The 21,900-nt window shown below is 41.1% G+C and overlaps 1 protein-coding gene across 3 annotated transcripts in view; it reads right to left on the bottom strand.

Annotated features, from left to right (window-relative positions):
- Positions 1-865: 865 nt before the first annotated feature.
- Positions 866-21,900, bottom strand: part of VAPB (VAMP associated protein B and C) — a 38,389-nt gene continuing 17,354 nt past the window's right edge. The window contains exons 3-7 of one of the 3 annotated variants that reach the window (XM_027645775.1): positions 15,562-15,665; positions 13,261-13,341; positions 12,096-12,149; positions 11,797-11,835; positions 866-9,710 (exon numbers count right to left, since the gene is read on the bottom strand). In XM_027645775.1, coding sequence (XP_027501576.1) covers positions 9,552-9,710; positions 11,797-11,835; positions 12,096-12,149; positions 13,261-13,341; positions 15,562-15,665 — 437 coding nt within the window. In that variant the 3' untranslated portion in view covers positions 866-9,551. Of the gene's footprint in view, positions 9,711-11,796; positions 11,836-11,863; positions 12,041-12,095; positions 12,150-13,260; positions 13,342-15,561; positions 15,666-21,900 lie in introns of all 3 variants that reach the window. The other 2 variants (XM_027645774.1, XM_027645776.1) reach the window with 2 other exon arrangements.

Raw genomic sequence — 21,900 nt, 5'->3', positions numbered from 1 at the left:
CAAATATTAATCATGCACATAAACACTTATACTTCTAAGATGATACACAAAAGGGCCAGGTTTGGCTGCCTTGCCTTGGGTTCCTTCCCCAGCCTGAGGAGGAGCCTTCCCCAGGGATTAGTTCAGCAGGCAAATCCTCCCTGTGTCCAAGGGTGGTTGTGCTTTGTTGCACGGGGATCCACAGGCAAACGTGTGAGGGAGTGAATGTTGGAGAAGGTGGTGTCTCCTTTGGGATGTTCCCGTTAGGATGCTGTGAACTGGGGCAGCACAGCTGCAATCTCCTGTCAGCCACACACGTGGCACAACTTCTCCTTCCGCAGTTTCTCACCCCGGTGCTCCAGCGGCCGCTCCTGCAGCCCAGGGAAAGCTTCCTGGGACTCACAGCAGCAAAGGTGCCTGTTTCTGCAGGACCCACTCCATGGCAGGAATAGGGAACAGCTCTGTGCTGCCTTTGGAGGGTGGATGGAGGAGGGGGAAGGCAATTCCTGGCCAACACTTATCCCCGGGAATGAGATTTGTGTGCAGGTGCTTCTTTTTTTTCATAGCACAGAAACAAATGAAGTGTTCAGGTGCCACATGGTATAAAAGCTCAAGTCCACACAGATCCTTTCCAGGTGGGGATGGGATTAACATGATATAAAACATTACAAGACAACATCACACACTTATGCAACAGCAACAAGGCCTTGAGAAAGCTCTGCCCTGCCCTGCAGCAGCTCAGACACCACTGGCTCCAGCAGCACCAGCTCCACAACTCTGACTGAACTTCCCTAGGGAACACTCATCAGGAGCCTCTTTGTCCTGTTTCCCCCCTCCTCCCCCCTTAAGGATACTTCTGAAAGGAAAAAAAGCCATGAAAGACCTATTTGCATAAATATCATAACTTTTATTATTCTGTTCACAGTTCTTGAAGACACATTCCTAAATTACACAGTTATTCTCTCTTAAGAATTTGTGCCTTTTCCCAATTTGAATTTGCCTGGCTTCCACTGCCAGTTGGTGATTCTTGTGTTGCTCTTTTTATGCTCAGAGAGCTGCAGTGTTCAGTGTTTTCTCCCTGTGAAGGTATTTGTGCACTGTAATCAAGACAGCCTCAACTTTGGTAGAAAAGCTCAGCCAACTGAGTTTTCTCTCTCACCCTCTCTAAGGCATTTTCACACTCCACCAGTAATTTCTGCATCTCTTCTTTTTTGATTCCATTCCAATTACCCAGCTTCTCTTTTAAAATGTAAATATCCAAACTGCATCCAAAACTCCCAGCTCTCACAGCTGAGACATACAGAAGGATAATCACTTACAGCTAACAGTAATTAAAACAAGAACATATTCGTATTCATTTGTCTTTTACTCTGGAACTGCACTGGGAATGTACATGGAGCTGTTATTCACTCTGGTCCTGGTAGGGATATTTTTGCCATGTTACCATTTTATCAGTAGTGGTTTTCTAGGTTTTCACCAGTGATCTGGAACCACTGAATCTGCCAGGTCCCCACAGAATCCCCCTGAGCATCCCCATTTCACTGTGGTTCCCTTTGAACTTCAGCAACGTGTGATTGTCAGGAAACACGGAGCTTTGCAGGGCCCAGGCAGACTCTAACCCCAAAGAGAACTGAAAACCAAAGAGAATGAGAGGACTTGGATCACACTCCTTCAGGAACATCCATCTCCTTTTCCATCCCTTCCCAGGGCTGTCACACTGGCTGCCCTGTCCCGCTCACCACCCTCAGCAGCAGCCCCGAGACTGCCCCAGGCTCCTCCCTTCCCAACACTGAGCCAGGGCTTCAAGGCCTGCCTGTTATTTGAAGTACTGAGCGTTGCTAAGGAAGGACAACACCTTCCCAGTCCTCTGACATCATCACCAGGTTTTACCACCTGCACCTATTAACGGTCCTTATCCTACAGCAAAGATTTCCCCTGAACTCCAGCTCTTCATGGCCCTCTCTGAGCACTCCAACCCACACAGTTTGCTTTCCCTTTGGCTGGTGCTTTCCTTATTCATTTTCTGCACTTTCTAACTCCCATTTTGAATGGATTGCTGTCTGCTTCCCTTTTTCTCATTTGTTTTATATTAGTTTCCATCTAATTTTTCCCTTCATTTCACCACTGAAGCAGGATGGGCAGTTAGCCAAAGCTGTCCCCCTTCTCGACTGCAAAATTATTGGGTTTTTGGCCATTTAATACCTTTCACTTAGAAAACTGCCAATTCTAATTCAGTTTTCCATCTAATTTCTTCCCCACTACCAAATCTGATATGAAATTTGCTCAGCTATGCCCTTTTGAAGCAGCAATTACATTTATTAGAAGCTCACATGGTTCTGTGCTGAGCTCCACTGTAATCAGGATTCCAGCTTGAGTTCTGTGATTCATTTATCTTTATCTGACATACACAAGACAAAACCAAATAACTTCATCTTTCATGTCTAACACTGCATTAAAAAAACCAGGTCTAAGACATAGACCACGAGCATTAATCCTGATTACTGGCTTTCTTTCAACTACCAAACAAATAAATACCCTTTTACTGTTCCTGTGAAGAAAACCCAAGCTAACACGTGCTGGCAGGTTTGTACCAGCTGGAAGTTGATGGTAACAGGCACATGTGTCTTAGAAAACTCTCCTCCATTCACTTCTCTTAGAATACGTTCCAAAAGTTTAATCATTTTTTAACAACTCCAAAAAGCAAAGAAAAATAAAATAATTTCCAAACAGCCTCAATACATTTTCTGCCTTCCTGCACTGAGCCTGAGCCTTCAGTACCTTCTTTACCACCACGAGCTCCTCAGAAAAGCTGCCTTTCCAATTTTCTGCTTCTTTAGCAGGTGCAAAAGTTTAAAGCAGGAGCCAAGTTTGCCAGACAAACACAGTCCTGACAATCTCTTCACAGCTCAATTAACAGCAACTTATTTTTCCAATTAACCACCCTCATGCCCCTCTGTTTAAAATACCTCAGAATGCATTTTTGCATCGCTGATTTCCCAAACAATTCTTAAACTGAAACAAAACACACAAAAAAGTTTCAAAACACTTTTGGATACATTAACAGCATTGAGCTACTGCTTCATTTGATAAACAATCCAGATGGAATATAAAAGCCTGTTGCATACTATAAATAAAGATACTGCCCTGAAACAGCAGGAAGAAGCTGGAGACAGAAAGGAGATGGGTGACAAGACTCATTGCTCCAAACTCTACACAGAGTGAAGAGGAAGGAGGTACAAATTTGATCACAGAGGAAGCAGAAGGTGAGTGGTTATCCAGGATGGGAAAAGGCATCCAGGCCCAGTGAGATATCCACAGCTCTGCCAGGCAGCCCAGGTGCAGCCACAGTGCTCTGGAGTCCAGAAGTCTGGGACAGGCAGGTAGGGAAAAGCAACACTGGCAGGGTGATGGGAAGAAAGACCCAGATGGAAAACAAGCAGGCAGCAGGGAAGGAAAGCCAGTTAAAGATGCTCAGCTGAACATGGATTTCTCTGCCAAGGAGCAGGGAAGGAACAAGGATGAGTTGGCCTGAACCAAAGCGCTGAGGGAGGGAGTGGAGTGAGATTTGACAGCTCAGGCAGAACAGATTAGAAAGCAGGATGGGCAGCAGTCTCCAGCCTTTACAGAAATCTTCTTTTGGGCTCAAAACTGAAGCAAAGATTCCTGGCTCCAATCACACTTGTTTGTGGCCTCCCAGTCAAATGTGGAAATGAAAATTGCTGCTTCAGCTCCAAGTTACACATCGGGAGCTCGGGTCAGGAATGAGTGTCCACACACAGAACACAAAGGATTCCCTCCTGACACGCACGTGGGTTACAACCAGTTCCACATTTTAAGTTCCACTTTTAAAAATCTAATTATACTTAAGAGAGCCTCTATATGGCCAGGCACACAAAGCTGAGAGTTTTGGATGACTTCTGAGCAGCCTCATCTCACTTTCTGACCAGGTACTGATCAAATACTGCACTGTACTCATACAGAGTGGCCAAACTACCAGTGCACAAACCTGGTTCTGCCATTTCCTAATTCCTGAGTGCTTGACTTTGTAGAGCCTTAATAAAGGTCTTTTAGAAGTAGCTCTGTGTGGATAATTGTGTGTAGGAAATTTGCCAACTCAAACATGAGGGAGTTCAAGAGGCTTTTCTAATCTTGTGAGTTTATCCACTAAAGAAAAAGATTTGATTAAAAAAATGTACAGCTAAACTGGGAACAATACTTCACTACGGGCTGTTCCTCATAGGCACTTCGAAATCTTAAAAAAATCCCCACAAAATTAGGAACTTATTAAATCAGAATGAAATGTACCGATGCAGAAACATAAACAGAAATGCCAGATGGATAATGTCAACTTGTAATAGGCAGCTTCAATTAATTCTTCTTAATTCATTTGTTTTCTTAACTTCTTTTGTTTTGCCATCTGGAAAAGGCCATTTTCTAATGACAGATCACAGGAGAAAAGATCCAAAGTTCAAGTTTGCTTCAAGGAAAAGCAGCTTTGTTTCTGTGCTCGCAGGCCCCACGTTCCTTTTGTACTTCCACTCACACAGAGGCTTCAGGACAAACCTAGGCCTGGGCTGGGAGGCAAAGAGATCTATGTGGAAGTTTAGGAAAGGTTTCAAAAAGTTTTACTCTTCAAGTACAAACATGAAAGTAGTTCTTTAGCAGGAAATGAAGCCACAGGGAGCAGCAGAGTGAATGACAGGCCCACGGTCACTTTGGAAGTGTGCAGGTCTGTGCTCATCAGAATAGGATGTGCAAGAGATTCCTGGCTGGCTCTTACTTGGGTTATTTTAAAAGTAATCTTCAATTATCCAGTAAAAAAAAAATCAATCCATTAATAAAACAAACAAATTTTATAGCTGAGCAGTGGAAACAAACAATTACTTTGTTCTCTGAAGCTTATCAAAATAAAAGTGAGGAGCAGCACAATGAGAAGTGTCACTGTTGCACTGACACATTGGACAAAGTGATCAGAATACATGGAGCTGTCAGAGTAATATAAAAACTTAATTGGACATGGTTAAAGGATCAGCATTGCCCTGCTTGAACAATAAATCCCATGATTTATCTAACTGTAACAGATGATTTATACCAGCACTGGATCCCCCTGTCAGCTCCTCACGAAGCTGAGCCCGCGAACAAACAAGCAGCCTTGCTCAGTGTGTCCTTTTGTCTCTAAAATGCCTAAACACTGGTTTGTACAGATATTTTCTAATTAGTAAATTAAGTTTGCAGACATGTGTCTGACTCCAAAGAACAGTCACCTACACAGACAGTACTGAACTAGTCTCACTCCACACACGACCTTCTGTTTGTATTAGTGTTTTGACTTAAAAACCAAAAGCTTAAATACATACACTGAAATCCACTCATCACCTGTCCCATCTCAACTTGCTCACCTGAGGATTTGGGCAGTGGATGCTCAGCCATTCCCAAACCATGGAACAGCAGCTCTGCAGGCCCCCTCGCTGCTGTGCAGTTCTAGTGCAGCTGTGACCCAGCCACAACAAACAGGAGGTTGAGAGTGTTCTTTTACATGGGTTTTCATCTCAAACAGAGGGATTTTTGGCTGTGTTTTTTTCTCAGTTCCTTTATAAGGAAAGCAGAACTCAGGACATGGCATTTTAGGTCACCACGCAGAGCAAGAGAAGTATCGTTTCTAAAGTTAAGAGTACTACAGTTAAGTCACTACTGTGCCTGGGAATTAAGGACATTCCAATTAAGAGAAAAAAGTGCCATTTTTTTGAAGAAAAGGGATGATAGTTTTCTTCCAGTGGGGAATTGCAGCCTCAAGTATCTTGAGAGGTTGAATGATCCACTCTGTGCACACCATGATGCAAACACGCTGACAAGAACTGCAAGTTCACATGTGCAGAGAATAGAAACCCTTCCGAGTTTATTGGTGACAAGAAAGTCTATAGTGATTTGCAAAGTGAAGTAAGTTCCAACTTTATCCCACTAACAGCATTTCAGGAGGAAAAAGTCACATGGAATACCACCATCAAGCTATTACAATCCTGTATTTTTAGAAAATGACATTATGGTACATCAATCCCCCTCAACATGACAGACATGGCATGATCTTGCTCTCCAACCCCAAGGGCTGTTCCACAGTAACCTGAGTTGGGTTCTGGCTCCCACATGTTCCAGTTGTGCAGTCACAGCTGACAACTGCCAATGCACAGCAATACTTATGATCATTCATGCACAGAGCATTTGCCTTAAGATGTGGATAACTACATAAAAACAGTAGAAACCATTTTCCACTTGTTTCCCAGCACTAGGCTTCAAGATATTTTGTACACCTATTCATATCAAATTTGCCCGAGGAGTGCACCAAGCAGCCTCTACTGGCTCTTAAAAAAATTAACAATAAATGTATGTGCAAGTGGTCATCTTAAAATAACAGCAAGGACAATAAGTAGATTAGCAATAACTTGATTTCTACTATCATGTATCAATCACAGTTTTCTAACATCAGTTGTTGTGTGAGGACCCCAGACAATAATCTTATTTAGAAACCCTGTGTTTCATGCATAACTTCCTAAGATGGTAAAATGTCCTCCAGAATATGAATACTTCATGAAAACATTTGCTCTGGTGTTGTCATGGAAGGAAAGACTTACAAAAGGTCCAGGTGATTTAAGAACATCTACTCAATATATTTTTGCACTGTATCTACAGACTGGCCTTTTATGAAGAAAACAAGTACTTAACATTTCTTTCTACTGCCTATGACAGGAGGGTTTGGTCAGACAGACAGGCAGTGGGGATCCCACTGATCAGCTATTTTATTTTAAGCTCAGCAAAAGCAAAGCATCACCCAGACAATTCAGGGCTGTCAGAAATGGTGAGGGAAGATCTCAGAATTTCGTTAAATTCCAAAATACAAGCAGTTAAATTCAGAGTCTTGTTTAGGACCGATGATGTGGGTCAGCCCCAACTGCAGGTTACAGTCTTTACCAACAGATCCTCTGCTGGTCTCCTTGACCACGTGTTTTTAGGGCATCTGGCAAAGCATGAGAGTGTTTTCTGGGACCTCTTTATAATCCTGGAGTGCAAAACACCAGACCAACTTTGCTCACGGATGATTTAAAGTTCCAGGCTGTCAGAGATCACTAAGAAGTGACCACTGAACACTGGAGGAGGACACACGTGCTGCTGCCTTTGCCCTGTGCCTCCTCACAGTGTGTGTACAATCTACCTGAACATTACTACACATTTACTCACAGCAGACCAGCTTAAAGCTTTGATCTGCAAAGACAGTGATTTTTTTTTTAACCAACCTTTTTTCAGTCTGTTTTTTAGCAGAAAGGGCCCTCAAAAAATTTATTTTTTTAAAGCAAATCAGGAATTCAGCTTTTCTTACAAGAGTGAGATCAAGATACTTACAGCCTCTGAAAAAAAACTACTTCACAGCTCTGTAAAGGTTTTCTCAAATACATTCTTCAAAGTCATGGAAACTAATTTTGCAACATCACTCACAACCTTGTCTTTCTGAAAAGGCTCTTTCACAGTGTTTCATTTAAAGGTTTTCTTTAATCATCCTGCCCAAAATGTATCTTTGTCTTGATAAGTTCTGCCCAATGTGTCCCACTGAACTCACTGCTTCCTTCTTCCCAGCTCACTCCCACCTTCCCTGCCCTTTGCAGGAAGGCTGCATTAGCTCTGCCCCTTCCCTCCTGAGCAGAGAAGCCACCAGCACTTTAAAATGCTAAAAATACACCTCTCCTTTTCCGCGGAATCTTCTACAAGTACTCCTGAGTTGTGTTCACAGGCTGAACACACCGGTTATAGTTTTTTTCCACCTATTTTCTTATTAAGCCTCAAGTAAAATTTCACTTATTTGCACTTGCAAAGAAGGAAACCCTTGAGACACAAGTGGGACAAACATAAAGGTCAAGGAGTGCAGCAGACAGGCTGCAGCCCCAACAGCTTTCTCATGGAATCACAGGAAGGAATGACAGAAGTCACTTTTAAAAGGCTTATCCTAATCATGAAATACTCACAAACAATTTTGTCACCACAGGTTTTTGGGTCTACCATTTAAGAAGATATGTGAATTTACCTCCTCCAAAACTATTTCACCTACTGAACCCATCATGTTAAAGCACACTGAGTTCATACACCTCGTGCTAAAAGGAAGCTTAGAAACAAAATTACCTTCCCCTTAATCTGAATGTGCTGTCAAGTGTCTTTTAACTGCTGAACCCAACTAACCTGGAAAGTAGGATGTTACCTTGTACCTCAGCAGCCAACAGGGTTACTCTGAACAACACTTTTGTGTACCAGACTCGTGCTGGGGTGGTTTGGATTGATCTTAAAATTAGTCTGGAAAAAAAAAAAAATAATCACTCTGAAACAAAGTTTCCTTATGCCATAAACAAAGTTGACAAGAGAACACTGTTTCCTCCCCACCTCTAAAACTGTGAGAACAGGACAAAAGTAACAAAGGAAACATTAATTTGGGGGCTTTATTTAATTTTTCTTTTCTTTTTTTTTTCTTTTTTTTTTTAAGATGCTACATAGTCAAACAGGATTGGTCTTTTACGGCATAGGACTAGTTTACTACTAATATTTTTTTTCCCCTAGATAGACTTATTTACATACAAAAACAAGTTTCCTGACCACTGTTTTCCCCAATGCTCAGATGATCAAAACTCCCAACAATTGTGTAGTGCCCAAAACACCAGGAGGCAGAAGAATCTTGCACCACTACAGCAGCAAATTTTTAGTTCTAGTCACTGGCTTTAAACAGGTGCCTTTTCACACCACGTAGTATTAGTCGATTTTGTGACAAGAAGGAAACATGAGATGAAATACATTAAATAAGTCAAATATGCATTAAACATCTCTGAATAACATTTTTAATTCAACTAAATGAACCAACAGCAGTGTAGCTTGGTCCCTTGGTGAGAACAAGGCATCGCCCCTTATCCCAAGCGCGTCCCACCGTCAGCACGAGCCCCTCGGTGCTGCCCAGCACACTCAGCGTGGCCACACACGACTCTTTGCAGCTTCTCACTACTCAGTAAGTGCCAAAGGAACTGGTAACTTGCACAGAGCTGAAGACACTGACAGAAACTGTTAAATTTATGAGCAGAATGGTGGATTAACGTATTTTACAGAAGTTATCAACACCTCCTGCCTAACCCAGCTCCAAACATCCCGAGGGCCAGCTCCAGCAGTGGAGGAAGAGGTTGGTTTTTTTGTTTCTTTTTTCTAGTTTTCCTTTTTTTTTTCTTTTTTTTTTTTAAAAAGAGGTAATCCAGCAACATGTACCAGGGTCTAAGAATGTTTAAAATGACATATACAATATTCCATTGTAGTGTTAAATCAGGATTTTCTCCCCCCCTTCATCACTGAAGCGTATTCTCTTTCATTCATTCGCTCATCGTACATTTTAAACTTTCTAGATTATGTTACATAGTATTTGTGCAGGGGTAATTTAAAGGCAAGACCTGTGAGATGTCATACATTAATTTTTTTTTTTTAAACATTGTTATGAATAAATTTAATCCAATGATATGGCAGAACCATCAAACCAATTTACAATTTCCAGCATGCTGCCTCTACAAGGCTATTTTTCCTATAATTACACCAAAGACAAAGAACAAAACCACCAAAGCAAGTAGTCTGGAGCTGAGCCCTTCATCCTTGACAGCAGCTGCAGAAGGAGAGATTGGGTTGTTTGGTTGGGGTACCTTCCTCATCCGCAGTCCATCTTCTTCCTAAAGGGAGATATATTGATTAATTAATGAAAAAAAGCTTTAAACATTCACCCTTTACCATACTTATTTAGGTGGGTGTTACACAATAGGTGAAAGGTAATTTACAGCTAATTTAGAGCTCTAGTTCCTAAATAATCGTGAGAAGGGAAGACTAGTGAGGAAGGAGAGGAATTCTGTATCTACTTGAGCGGCAGAGCAAAAGCCACAAGCTCTTGGAAGTTTCCTCCTGCTAAGGAAACAGGGGAAGAATGGGGAAGCCATTCCTGTCCAAAGTCTAGAGACAGCTTCAGAACTTCAACAGGAATGATGGAGGGGATGGCCTGAAGATGCTTTTCTTGCCCTGTAAGCACATAAAGTGCTCTTGGGGAAAACATTTTTCAATACAACTAAGATAAAGTTGCATATTTTTCACAACCTAAGGCAATTACACTCATCATTCCCCCAGTCAGATGTCAGATATCACAAGCAAATTTTCCCAGCCTTTGAAGGGAAATCTATTTCCCCCATCACATTAATGCTGACATTTTGACATGTAACTAATGGCAATAATTAGGATATTTTCTTGGTACGAGCTTGACAGCTCACTTGATTGAAAGATGAATGAGACAAGAGATAAAACAATGTAACACCACCAAATATTATCATTTCAAGCGGAGATGACGCTCCCCAGCTTTACCTAAAGTGTTGTGCAGCACAGGCAAGTGTTAGCACACTCCAGTCCACACACACACACTCAGAGCACTTCAGGAGAGAGAAAAAGGAGCCTTTTGTGACCTAATTTGTGTCCAGCTGAAGCAAGTATTAGACTTTTTAATGTGATACAGTATTACACTGCAAAAGTATAAGATACTGAAGCAAAAGCCTCCAGACTATACATAAAAAACCACTTGAAACTGGAATAAAAGTTACTGCAGCCTTAAAAACTGTAGATAAGTGAAATTCAAAAGGCTCAGAGTATGTTGGTGTTTCTCGCTTTTGAATTTAAAGGGACACCTGAATATTCTGGATAACTTATTTATTAATTAATTTATTTATTTACTCATTAAGTCACAGGCCACCTGATACCCCACTGCTGCTCTAAGTCTGGACAGGGACAACCGTCTTCTGTAAATAAATAAAATGCTGTTTACATATATAGTAATTTCACTGTTAGAAACAACAAGTTTCCATTTGAAATATTTTAACTTCCTCCTGACTGACTCTGGCCTGACACTGACAGCACCTGGGAGCTGGCAGTGATCTAGTATTGCTTTCTGATGTTTTACAGATGTTTCTGCACTCCACAAAGGGGACAAAGAGCTCACCAGTTCAGGATGTTACTGTAAGACATCAGCTCAATTCTAGATAGCTCCTGTAGAGTGTTTATTCAAGACTGATTTGCAAAAAAATTAACTAAAATCATACAGTACTTATAGTAATGAGTTGCTGGCAAAACAAGAACACAAGGAGAGGTTAAGGGTATATTACTGTTGTATTACGTGTGTTATTTCTGTGCAAAACAAAACTGGTTTAAAGTATTTCTTCATGCATCAGCCAGAGCTGACAGAACAGAATTCCTTCAGCTGGGCTGCAATAGTCACAAAATCTAAATGTTCACTGGTGCTGATATCTATGGAACCGGACACTTAAAACTAATGAAACTGCTGCAAAAAGAGTTTTCCAGCACAGTGATAAAGGCTGCTCAACTACTCAACTTCCTAGTGATGTGCTGGATATGACAGGGAGCACATTTCCCATTAATCTGTCTTAATTTGGCCTTTTCAATGGCTTATTACAGGTTCAATCACTAAAACACTCAGTATTTGCACAACACTGCCCTCAAGCTCCCATAGGTTTGGGAGAACAGGGCCAAATCCAACACTGAATTAATTCACACTGAGAAAACTAGGTGGGAAAAGAAAAAAAAGAGGGGGAATTCATTACTCCAGGTTGCCTTCCATCAGCTTCTCTGACTGCATCACTTGTACCTCCTTTCAAAGGAACCACTGATTTCAGCACCTTTCCACAGTTTATAGAGAGAAAACTTAAGTTATCTTTTACTTTACAGACAATATTCAGATATTGTGCTATGGTCAGGGAACCAAACCTTTAAGTTGAAAGCTTCTTTTTCAGGAAAGGGGTAAATCTGAAAAGAAAACAACACATATCTTTACCTTAAACTGTTTATTCTCCTCCCGTAACCTCTGAACTTCTACTTGAAGCCTCTTATAGTCTTCCATTACTTTCTTAACTTCAGTGTCATCCAAAGAAGAACTTATTGATTTAGACATTACAGAGGAATCTGTCTTTGTTGCAGTTGTGGATACAATTTTATTTATTTCTATGTCATGCTGTTAAAAAAGGACAGAGTGATTTTTGGTTAGTTATTAACACCACACCACACACCTGATATTTAGGAGGAGGATCAGGTAAAATTGTCTGTGCACACCTGAAACGTGCCTGTATCAAAAGAAATAAACATTTTTCTTTCTGTAACCTTTAGTGCTCTCACAGAAAACACCAATCAGCAATAAGTGCAGACAGAATGACCTCGACTTTCCAGTCCCTGCATACATAGAAAAGGAAATATCCTCAGTCCAGGTCCCACAATATGAATGGGAACTTGCTCACAGTCTGCCCATGGGATATCAGTGGTCTCCTCACCTTTCCCTCACCAACAGCTACTCCAGGAACCAGGATCCTGCTGAAGTTCCCTCTCTCCTCCCTCCTCACCCCTGGCTGTCACCTCTCCTTTCTGTGGCACTCTGGGGAGGGTGGAACTTGCAACCCAAGGTGGGGAACAAGCTGCAGAGCTCCAAACCCTCCTCCCCCTCCTGCCTTTGGATCCTCTCCATGCTCTGCACTTTGGAAAGGGGCCTCATAAAAACAAACCAGTCTCTCCTCACCCAAACAATAAATAATCCCAATTACAAGATGTCCAGTGCAAGGTAGAACAATTGTGCCTTTAGCACCTGCATATTAGGAAACATTTCTCAGTTTATTCAAACCATTATCAGTTCTACACTGGACACTACACGGTTCCCTTAGAAATTAATGTGTTCATTACCCTAACAAAAAAGGATCCTGCAATATTATAGCTGCTAATTGCAATATAATCCCTAACTGCATTTGTGTTTTCCTCACCAGCTTTCCACCAATTTACTTGCTAAAAATCAGCATTGTCCCACAGGAGCAGAGGGGAGCATTGGTTAGACAAATAATATTGCTGCTGTATTCAGTATAAACTCTGAGCTGTACAACCATCAATCAGCATCTTTATATTTATTTAAAATATTTTTTATCCTGCGATCTTTCACTAAATAAAAATAGATTAACTCAGACTGCTCTGTGCTACTGTTGCACTTACACTGTTCAAATCAGCTGCCAGCTACGTTAAGGATTAACAAGACTTCAAACAGTTTATACTGTGTTTTTAAAGGTGATGCCATCCAGGCAGTGAAACAGGCGGTTCTGTCCTTTGCTTATAGAGCTGTCTGCATAAACATGCCATATTACAGGATTTACTGTGGTATTAAGTTAAATCACTCAATATGCATCTGAAAATACTCACAGGCTTATCATTTTCTGCTGGTAGCTCGAACACACACCTAAGTTTCGAATCCATGAGTTCTTCTGGTTTTGCTTCTTTCCACTGGAATAATTTAATATTAATTTAGTATTAAACATATCAATATAGTAAGGCAGATGGAAAATGCAGTGTATTATGCAAACAAATCACATCATTTTACTCAGGGAAAAAAAGCCCACAGGTGTTTATCATGTTCCATTAGCCACATACAGGATGAAAAATGAAATCAAATATGTGACTGATTGGCATCATGAAAACAGACCAGACACTGTGAAGCAAATCATTCTAAATAGTCTGAAACCTCCACAGGTAATTTATGAGGACTGGGAGCTGTGTCAGAGTAATTAGCAGAGATAGGGGGAGCTGTGGGCCTGGTTAAAAAAACAAAAGGAAAAAGGAGGGGTGAATTCAAAGGAAGGGAAAGATAACAAAAACCCAAATCAATCACAGCGTTAGTTCTGAAGTCTTTGCCCAGCTGAGTTCCTATTCAAACTTTTCAAATTTCACATGAGCTTTTTTTCCTAATTGTTATAAACTACAGGACTGTTCTTTCTGCTCCTTGTTTTCCACCTCCTTATTTTTCAGCATCGGTGTCTGACCAATAACAGATGTGCTACACACAGAGAGAGATAATTCCCCTGTCACCTTCTCTCCCCTTCAGCTAGGGAGTGTACCATAAACAAGCTTCCTTGCAATATTTTTAATAGGGATTAACAGTAATAAATCTTTGCTCAGTATCAGCTGTAACCCTGAAGTGAAGACATTTATTCCCAGCAGTGATATCCAGCAAGAAGTGTCCACACTCATATCCTGGAGTTATCATGTGCTTCTCTTCACTGTGACCACACTTCTGGTGGCTTGGTATTCCCAGCATATCTCAAGTAGGTGTCAAATTATGGCCAATCCTGTGCAACCTGAAGGAGTATTTAACTCATCCTAAATAGCTGAATCCTACTCCAGCTCTTCTGGGGCTGAAGTCAGAATTCTATTTCAAGCTCCTTGGCTGCCTGGGAAGTGTTGAAAGCTTTACAGTCCTCCCGTAACTGGGCTCACCTGTTCATCCAGAATGGGAAGAGCTTTGGAGAGTGGGAACAGAACTGAGAACTGAACAAAGTGTTACAGGAAAAGAAATTGTATCGGGTCTGGAGAGCTCTGGAAAACTGAAAGGCCCATCTAGGTACTAAAAACATTCTCTGCTGGCAGAATAACATTTGTCATGGTATAAAGTAACTCATAAAAATTAAAGAGTTCGAAAGAAAGGCAGACTGGCTTGTCTTTCTAGTGATGCAGATTTTATTACTATAGCTGTTTCTCCCACTGGATCTTATTTTGAGACCATTAAACAAATATAGTTCCATAAATCTCTTTCAGAAGGGAAATTATTAACCCTGCAGAGTGCCCCAGCCTTTTAAAGCTATTCAGAAGAAGACTCATCTTATAAAGACTACTGTAAAAAAGCCATGATATGTACCCTGAGCTTTTCTGGGGTTACTTCTTTAAGTAACACACATACACAAACACACACAAGTCCCACACTTCAGGAAATGGCCATTTCCCTTTTTATATGGTGTCCTCAACAGCTACCCTGTGCTCTCCCAAAGCTTCCTTGTGCCTTCTTGTGGTAGCAGATGCTGCTGTTAAAGGAAAGCCAGCAGCTGACATAATGGTTTGTTCCTTTCCAGGTTGCCCTCCTGTAGTCTAATATCTTCTTTCTATGTCTTTTGTCTTTCTTTGCTTCTGCTGCTCTCATTTTTAATCCACGGGACAAAATCTACGAGGACCTTTCATTTGCCAAAGCCACAGCAGACATAGGCAGGGATAAGGAAAAATACATCACTTGTAAATCATCCTCTTGTTTCTTGCTGGGAAAAGGAGCTGCCCAAGGGAAGACTCAAGACTGAGAGCAGATGCATAAAATATAAAAGATGCCACAGACTTAGAACATATTCTACGTGTTCTTAGAATATATAGTTCAAGTTGGCCTTTCTAAAAAAGGATATATTGCAAAAAAACTACAACTAGTTGTTTTGTGGCTTGGCATTCCATTCCTGACAGCAGCTTCCCAAGGAAGCAACCACGACACCAGCTGTCTCTTTCAGTGCATGATTCCTGGGGTTCAAAATAAACAGAAAACACCTTGAAATGCACGGAGATGGAAATCTGGGAAAGCTTTCAAGGATCATCCCAGTGTGGACTGACAACAGCCCTCAGGCAACGCAGTAAAAGGACTTACAGAATTATACATTTAGAAAGAAATCTATTTAAATTAATATCAATACTTACTACTGCTTCCATATCTGAAGTATCAGCTGGAGCAAACATAGACTGAACCATAAACTTGTGTTTACTTTTCTCATTAGGGTCATAGTCAAAAGGCTGTAGCATCACTGCAAGAAAAAGCCCCAAAACACATCACATCAATATTGCTCTGATGCAGAGTCATGCACTGATGATACAGGTACCAGAGTTCAGAAATACGAACATTGAAATGGGTTCAACTTGTACATCCTTGTGACCAAAGCAGCAGCTGAGATCAGGAACGTCACTTTAAACCAAAATTCTGAAAGAAGAGAAACAGACTCCTCCAGCCTGTCTAGACTTCTGTCTGAGAATTCTGGAATTGTTGATCACTTAACAATATTCTGTACACGAGTGTGGCAGGATAACAATAGTAATTTATAGTAAATAGGATAATTTACATATCCTCTGGGACAGAGGGAAAAATTTTCAAAGGCAGCATCTTTTTGTCTTCCTCCACCCTCGGGGCAGAAGTAACAAGCCTTTGGATGAGCTGTGCACAGTGCTGCTGATGGTCCCTGAGCAAAGCTACAGAGGCAAAGGCAAACATTGTAAACCTCCAGGTTCCAGTCCCAGGATGGAAATTTCCTCTACAAAGTTTAAGAGCCTCATGGTATCTTTTGTATCAAGCACAAGTATTTCACTTCCAAAAATAAGTCACTGAACGTTTGTTACCAATTTATAGCTGGAAGTTAATGGTTAAATGTGACATAAACTTTGCCTCTGAAAGGTATACAAGGAATGTATTTCTCTCCATTTAAAAATCAAAAGCATTCCAGAATTTACTTATGCAGAAAACGACTGTGTTCAAGGGGCAGAGGAAGGAACAGCAGGTTCAGGGGTGTGGGGTTTTATTCCATTTTTCACATAGTATTAGGAGTTTCCATGTCTTTTCTTTTAGGGTAAAGAACTAACATGTTAAAGTAACTTGAAGGGGGACAGTGAAGTACTTAATTTACATGGAATATTCTTTAATCACAGTGGTCATATTTGCAAATGACACCTGGATATTCAGCTATTGTGACATTAACAAACATGGGTTTGGCTTCAACACGAGACAGAACATGTGAAAATAAGCAACAGAGTTCACACAAACATGTTATTAGATATTGCAAAAAGCCACCAACTCCCTCAAATAAAATGAAGCTTATAAATACTGTCATTACTGCTAACATAAAAAATTATATAAAATTTCACATTTTATGACCAGTGAGCTCACTTCAGTCCCTCAATTCAATCAGTGAGAAGAGAAGCAGTTCAAGAATTAGGATTACTTTCAAGTACTGGTGCTATTAACATTATGTGCCCAGATTCATATGCACTAATTGCAGGGGTTTGTTGTATAAAAGCAATATCCAAAGATCCCATCTATTGCAAATGCAGGCAAGTCAAAGCAATTTGCCTCCCTCAATGAGCAGAGGATGTTATGGCTGTGCCATCTTTATTATGCACACAATCTGTGGCCATCAACAACCACATGCCTTTTGAAGCCTGGAGAGAAGGAAGACAATAAATTCCCTCAGATGAGGTGCTTTAAAAATTATTATACATTTTTAACTCACCTTGTAGTAATCGAACATTAGTCCAAAATAAGTGTTTGCAAATTAAACAGGTGACTTTTAAAACTATTTTCCCAACAGAAGTGAGTGCACTGTGAGAACACATATATTTCAACACACTGAAAAGCAGCAGCATTTTTTTCTTCGCTGTAGTAGACACTTGAATTATTTCAAATCTACATAATGTGTAAGATCCAACTGGAGAGTCAAAACTATCCACTGTTTATGGAACTTGTACAGATTGTGGTTTTATCAGCCTGCTTTGCTGAGTGCATCCATAAGCTCATTTGAAAATCAGGATTCCCCAAGTGACAGAGCTGAATCCGTCCTGGAACGCTGCTCTGAGCTCCATTCACTGAATCACAAGAGCAAGAGAGGGCTCGACAGTACAAACCTTGTTAGCACTTGTATTTTTAGATCAATACATGAAAGCCACATTGACACAAATTATTCAGCAAATGTCTTGTAAGCCAGATGGGAAGCTCAAAAATATGTACTTTGTTCCAGAGGAAACTGAATCATTTCAATATTTATTCGCGTGCTACTGGGGCTTTCTGTGAAAGAGCAGCTCCATAAAAGTGCCCTAATTGCTGGAGAATTTGCTACTGGGAATGTGGCTCCTCTGTTTTGAATGGAAACCACATACTTTATGCAAAAACTACGTGAAAAGTGTGTTCCTACAAAATGCCTCCTCACATCACTCATCTCATCCGGTCAGAAGCTTCAGCTTTCATCAGAATCCAGAGTTTTAAGAAACAAAATTATTCATATGATCTTCAAGTCTACTACCACCAGCATCCATCAGGTAGAGACACGTATTTCAAACACTTTCTCACCTGTTCCCCCCCAGCTGAAGCACCAGCAGTGTTCTACCCTGAGCAAAAACTGCACAGTCACTGAGATCAATGGAATGAGGAGAAGTTGTATTTGTGAGGCCCACTTGTCTCTCTCAAAATTCAAACATGAAGGACTGTCCTTTTGTACCTCCTGAAGTGTTCCTAAAGCAATGGACACCAGCTTTCTCACCCACCCCTGCCATACCCCTTCATCTATCTGTGCATAGCCAGGAGAGGCACTGATCACCCACTATCCTCTTTTTTTCCCCCCTAGAACAGTTTACTGGCAAAGTTAGTGACAATGTCAGAAGCATTAAGCTCTTCTGGTTTTCCTAGGGTAAACCTGCCTTCTCAACGAACAGAGGAAATCTGAAGCAAGGAACATGGAAGGAGGCAAAATTCTACCTCTAACACCTGCTGGGATCTACCTTTCCCTTCCAGGAGCAGAAGGAACAGAAAAGTCTCCCAGCTCAGATGGTCAGCAACCTTCCTCTAGTTTCCATCTAAATTTATTAATGGCCTGTTTACTTGGTCCTGGACCAATACTGCCCTTCTGCTTACATATCAGAGAAGGGGAAGAGTCATTTACTTCTGGTGCACTCCAAGACATCAATCACAGCAACTCTTGGCCTTCTGGCACACTCAGCAAGCCAGACTCAGTGGGTCCTCCCTGGGCCAGGCTCCCCATTCATTCTCTGCACCTGTTCTGGCACAAACTCCTCTATACGAGCTACTCTAATTATACACCCAGGAAATTCTACTAGTGCCTTGCACAACAGCATTTCTACCCTCTCTCTCTGCCATTATCAGCCTGTTTGCTACATATTTGCCTACAAATGTAGATGTGTGATACTGCATTTGCCTTATTCACAGCCACATTATGTCAGCATCTTGCTCACCCCAGTCAGGCCCCTCCATTTAACAAGCCTGCAATTATAGCAGGAGTACTTTATTCTCCAAGTATGTGATTTTGCAGTTTTTTCTAATGAAACTCATCCTTTGTTTGTCTCACTTTAGCTTTCAAGGACACCTAGTTCTGCTGCATAACTTCCCAACTTTACATCATCATCAGGGTTTTTAGTGCTCTCTTTGTGCCAGAATTACTTGTAAAAGCATTAAACAAGATTAGTACCAAGAATCATTCTCAAGAAACGTCACTAGTAACTTCCTGCTATTACATTTCCATCCACCACATCACTGTTCACTCTCCAGCAGCTCATTCAACAGTCAGTGAATCTATTTTTCTTTTCCAGCTTTACGGATCATTTTCCCAACTGACACTGCATGGTCTGGACAGATCAAATCTACCACATTTATGTCACCTTTCCATAAAATACCCCAACCAGGGGCAAGTTTCAAGTTCATTGTGCAATTTGATCAGCTCTGCCAGAGGTGAGGAAGGACACTGCAACGACAGAAACAGGCAGAATCCACTGCACCCTCCATGTTTGTTCCACATTTACATAAACAAACATAAAATTTCGGTAAATATTTCCATAATATACTAAAAAATGTTGAATTTGTGAAGACAGAATCTTTTAAAGCAAGGAGGCACAACCAACCCAAAATTTGGTAGAGGCTACAGGGTCCAGGGAGGTCCATGGGAAGAAGGCACAGCAGAGCTGCTGCCGAGGGAAAGTTTGGGAATGCAGCAGTGGATGAGGGAATGGGGCAGCCCCCATGTGACTGCAGAGCACAGGGCTGAGCTCCATCCCTGCTGAAGGCAATGCCAGCTGCCTTTTCCAAGTCAGGCAAGCTCACAAAAGAGTAAAAATTCCTCCAGAGGATATTCGACAGCGACCCAAGGCCAACATCAGCTTCTGCCTGTGTTCAGGCAGCGTGTTCAGACTGCTCTCTTCAGCAGGACACTGTCACAGATGGTTCCTTCTGCACTTCCTCTCTCCCCCCTCACACACCTCACCAGCATCTGCTGAGGGTTTTTTCCACTTTTCCTTTGTAATCCACTCATGATTTAGATTTCAACCTCCCAGAAAAAAAATCAGGTATCTCTGTAGAAATCACACGTGTCTAACAAAAAGGGAATGTGTGCAAATGCTCCTCCTTGCCCAGCATTTCCGAGCACATGCAGAGCCATCAGCTGACAGCACACACACATACGCTCCCCGACAGTTACATAAACTGAGCTGTTAAAATTACATGCCATTATATAACAGGTGAAAACACGGGCTCCAAACCTGCCACCACAGCGAGCAGCACATGCTGACAGGGCCTGAAATGCTGGGATTTAGGAAAAGCTGTGATTTGGCATAAGAAGCCAGTATTTGAGACTCCACTAGAATAAAGTAAGCTTTATTCTTCCAGCATTCTGTGTGTTTTAAATGAGCCATTATATTAGTACCATATAAGGTGGAACAATGTTCGAACTGCTGCCTCTGTCTCAGGGCAGAATATCTTCTCATATACTTACATCAAATTAGTACAGATTTAGTTTCACAGGAGTGTAACAAAGGCATCTGGTTACTACAGTGCAAGGAGATGAGGCTGCCCCAAATTCAGCTGCAGTCAGTAACATTCTGAGAAACTAATAAATCATTCCAGAGCTTCATGCCACCACAGGCACTGATTTTTTGGAGAGACAAACCAGTGCAATCAGTGACTCTGGTAAAGCCAGTCAGCAATTTCCAAGAGGACAGATTGCATATAGTAAATACAGCCCAATTAGTTTAAGTGTCCAGAAGTTACTACTGAATTTAACTACATTCTAATAATTTCTCATCAGTAGTATTTTCACTAGGTCTGGAGGAATTCAAGTCCTATTTATTCAAGTCCTATTTTTATGCCCTATTCAAGACTTAAATTACATGACTGAAAAATAACTGATACAGAGGCAAAGAAACAAATTCTATTTATTTTTCACTTCATTAACTCCAAAATCACTCCTCTGTTCTCAAGCAACATTACTCCAAAGCAAAGGTTAAACACGTCTCCCCCCTCTCTGTGAACCTGAAAACAATTTTGTTCTCTAAGTTAATGGGAGTCCCCTCTTTGATCCCTATCCAAGGGATCCCATCTGCTGATTAGAACCAAAGACACTGCCAACTTCAAGTCCAAATTTAGGTCCCATGCATGGTTTAAAGGACCTACCAGAACTGCCATATATACAGCTCTATTAAACTCCAGTTTAGAATGTTGTAGGAAATAAAAATTAACACCTGTAAACCCAAAACTCTATAATATCTACCTATAAATTTACCTCAATATATTACCTGAAGAACAATGAATGTGTACTGTTTGCATTTTAAAATGTAACACTTATGTAAAGGACTGGCAATTTAGGACCATCATTTATTACTGAAATTATTAGCAGCATGAAAATATTAGAACACACATGTGAGCGTGTGATTAAATACACCACAGCCATTTTCAAAACTAACCAAATCATAAATCACTATAAATAAAGTCACCAGAAAAGGGAAAATTGTAAAGCTATGTAAGCAAGAGGAAAGCACAGCTCAGGGTTAGCACAGCAGTCTCATAATGGGATACTTTAAGTCTTGGACTAGATCCACACTATCTGGTGTGCCACTGGGAAGAGTGAGGCTGGAGAGGCAAGTTGCTGGTAGCATAACATGAGAGGGTTCCTACAAACACCCTCCTGTACTGTATTTGCTCAAGGTGGAGCAAAGGGACACTGTGAGCAGAGGTTTAAGAAAACACTCAACACTGAGATCAAGGCGACATTAAAAAGCCTGGGAAGAGCCTGCAAAGGAAGTAGGCTTTTAATTCTGAAAGTTCATCTGCAAGATGAAAAGCAACCACATCTTTATAGCATGAAGATAATTTGTAGCTAGAAACCATGCTAATTTTCATTATCATTTCATTGATTTCAATGCATTTGATATGCTTGCCTGCAGCTAGGAGAGATGACAGACAGCTTTACTTGGGAATTGTCCCGACTTTTAAAAATC

The sequence above is a fragment of the Corapipo altera genome, unplaced genomic scaffold (assembly GCF_003945725.1).
Source record: "Corapipo altera isolate COAL_440 unplaced genomic scaffold, ASM394572v1 64, whole genome shotgun sequence".
NCBI lineage: Eukaryota > Metazoa > Chordata > Aves > Passeriformes > Pipridae > Corapipo > Corapipo altera.
The sequence above is the reverse complement of the archived record's forward strand: the minus strand, read 5'-3'. Positions and strand labels throughout refer to the sequence as shown.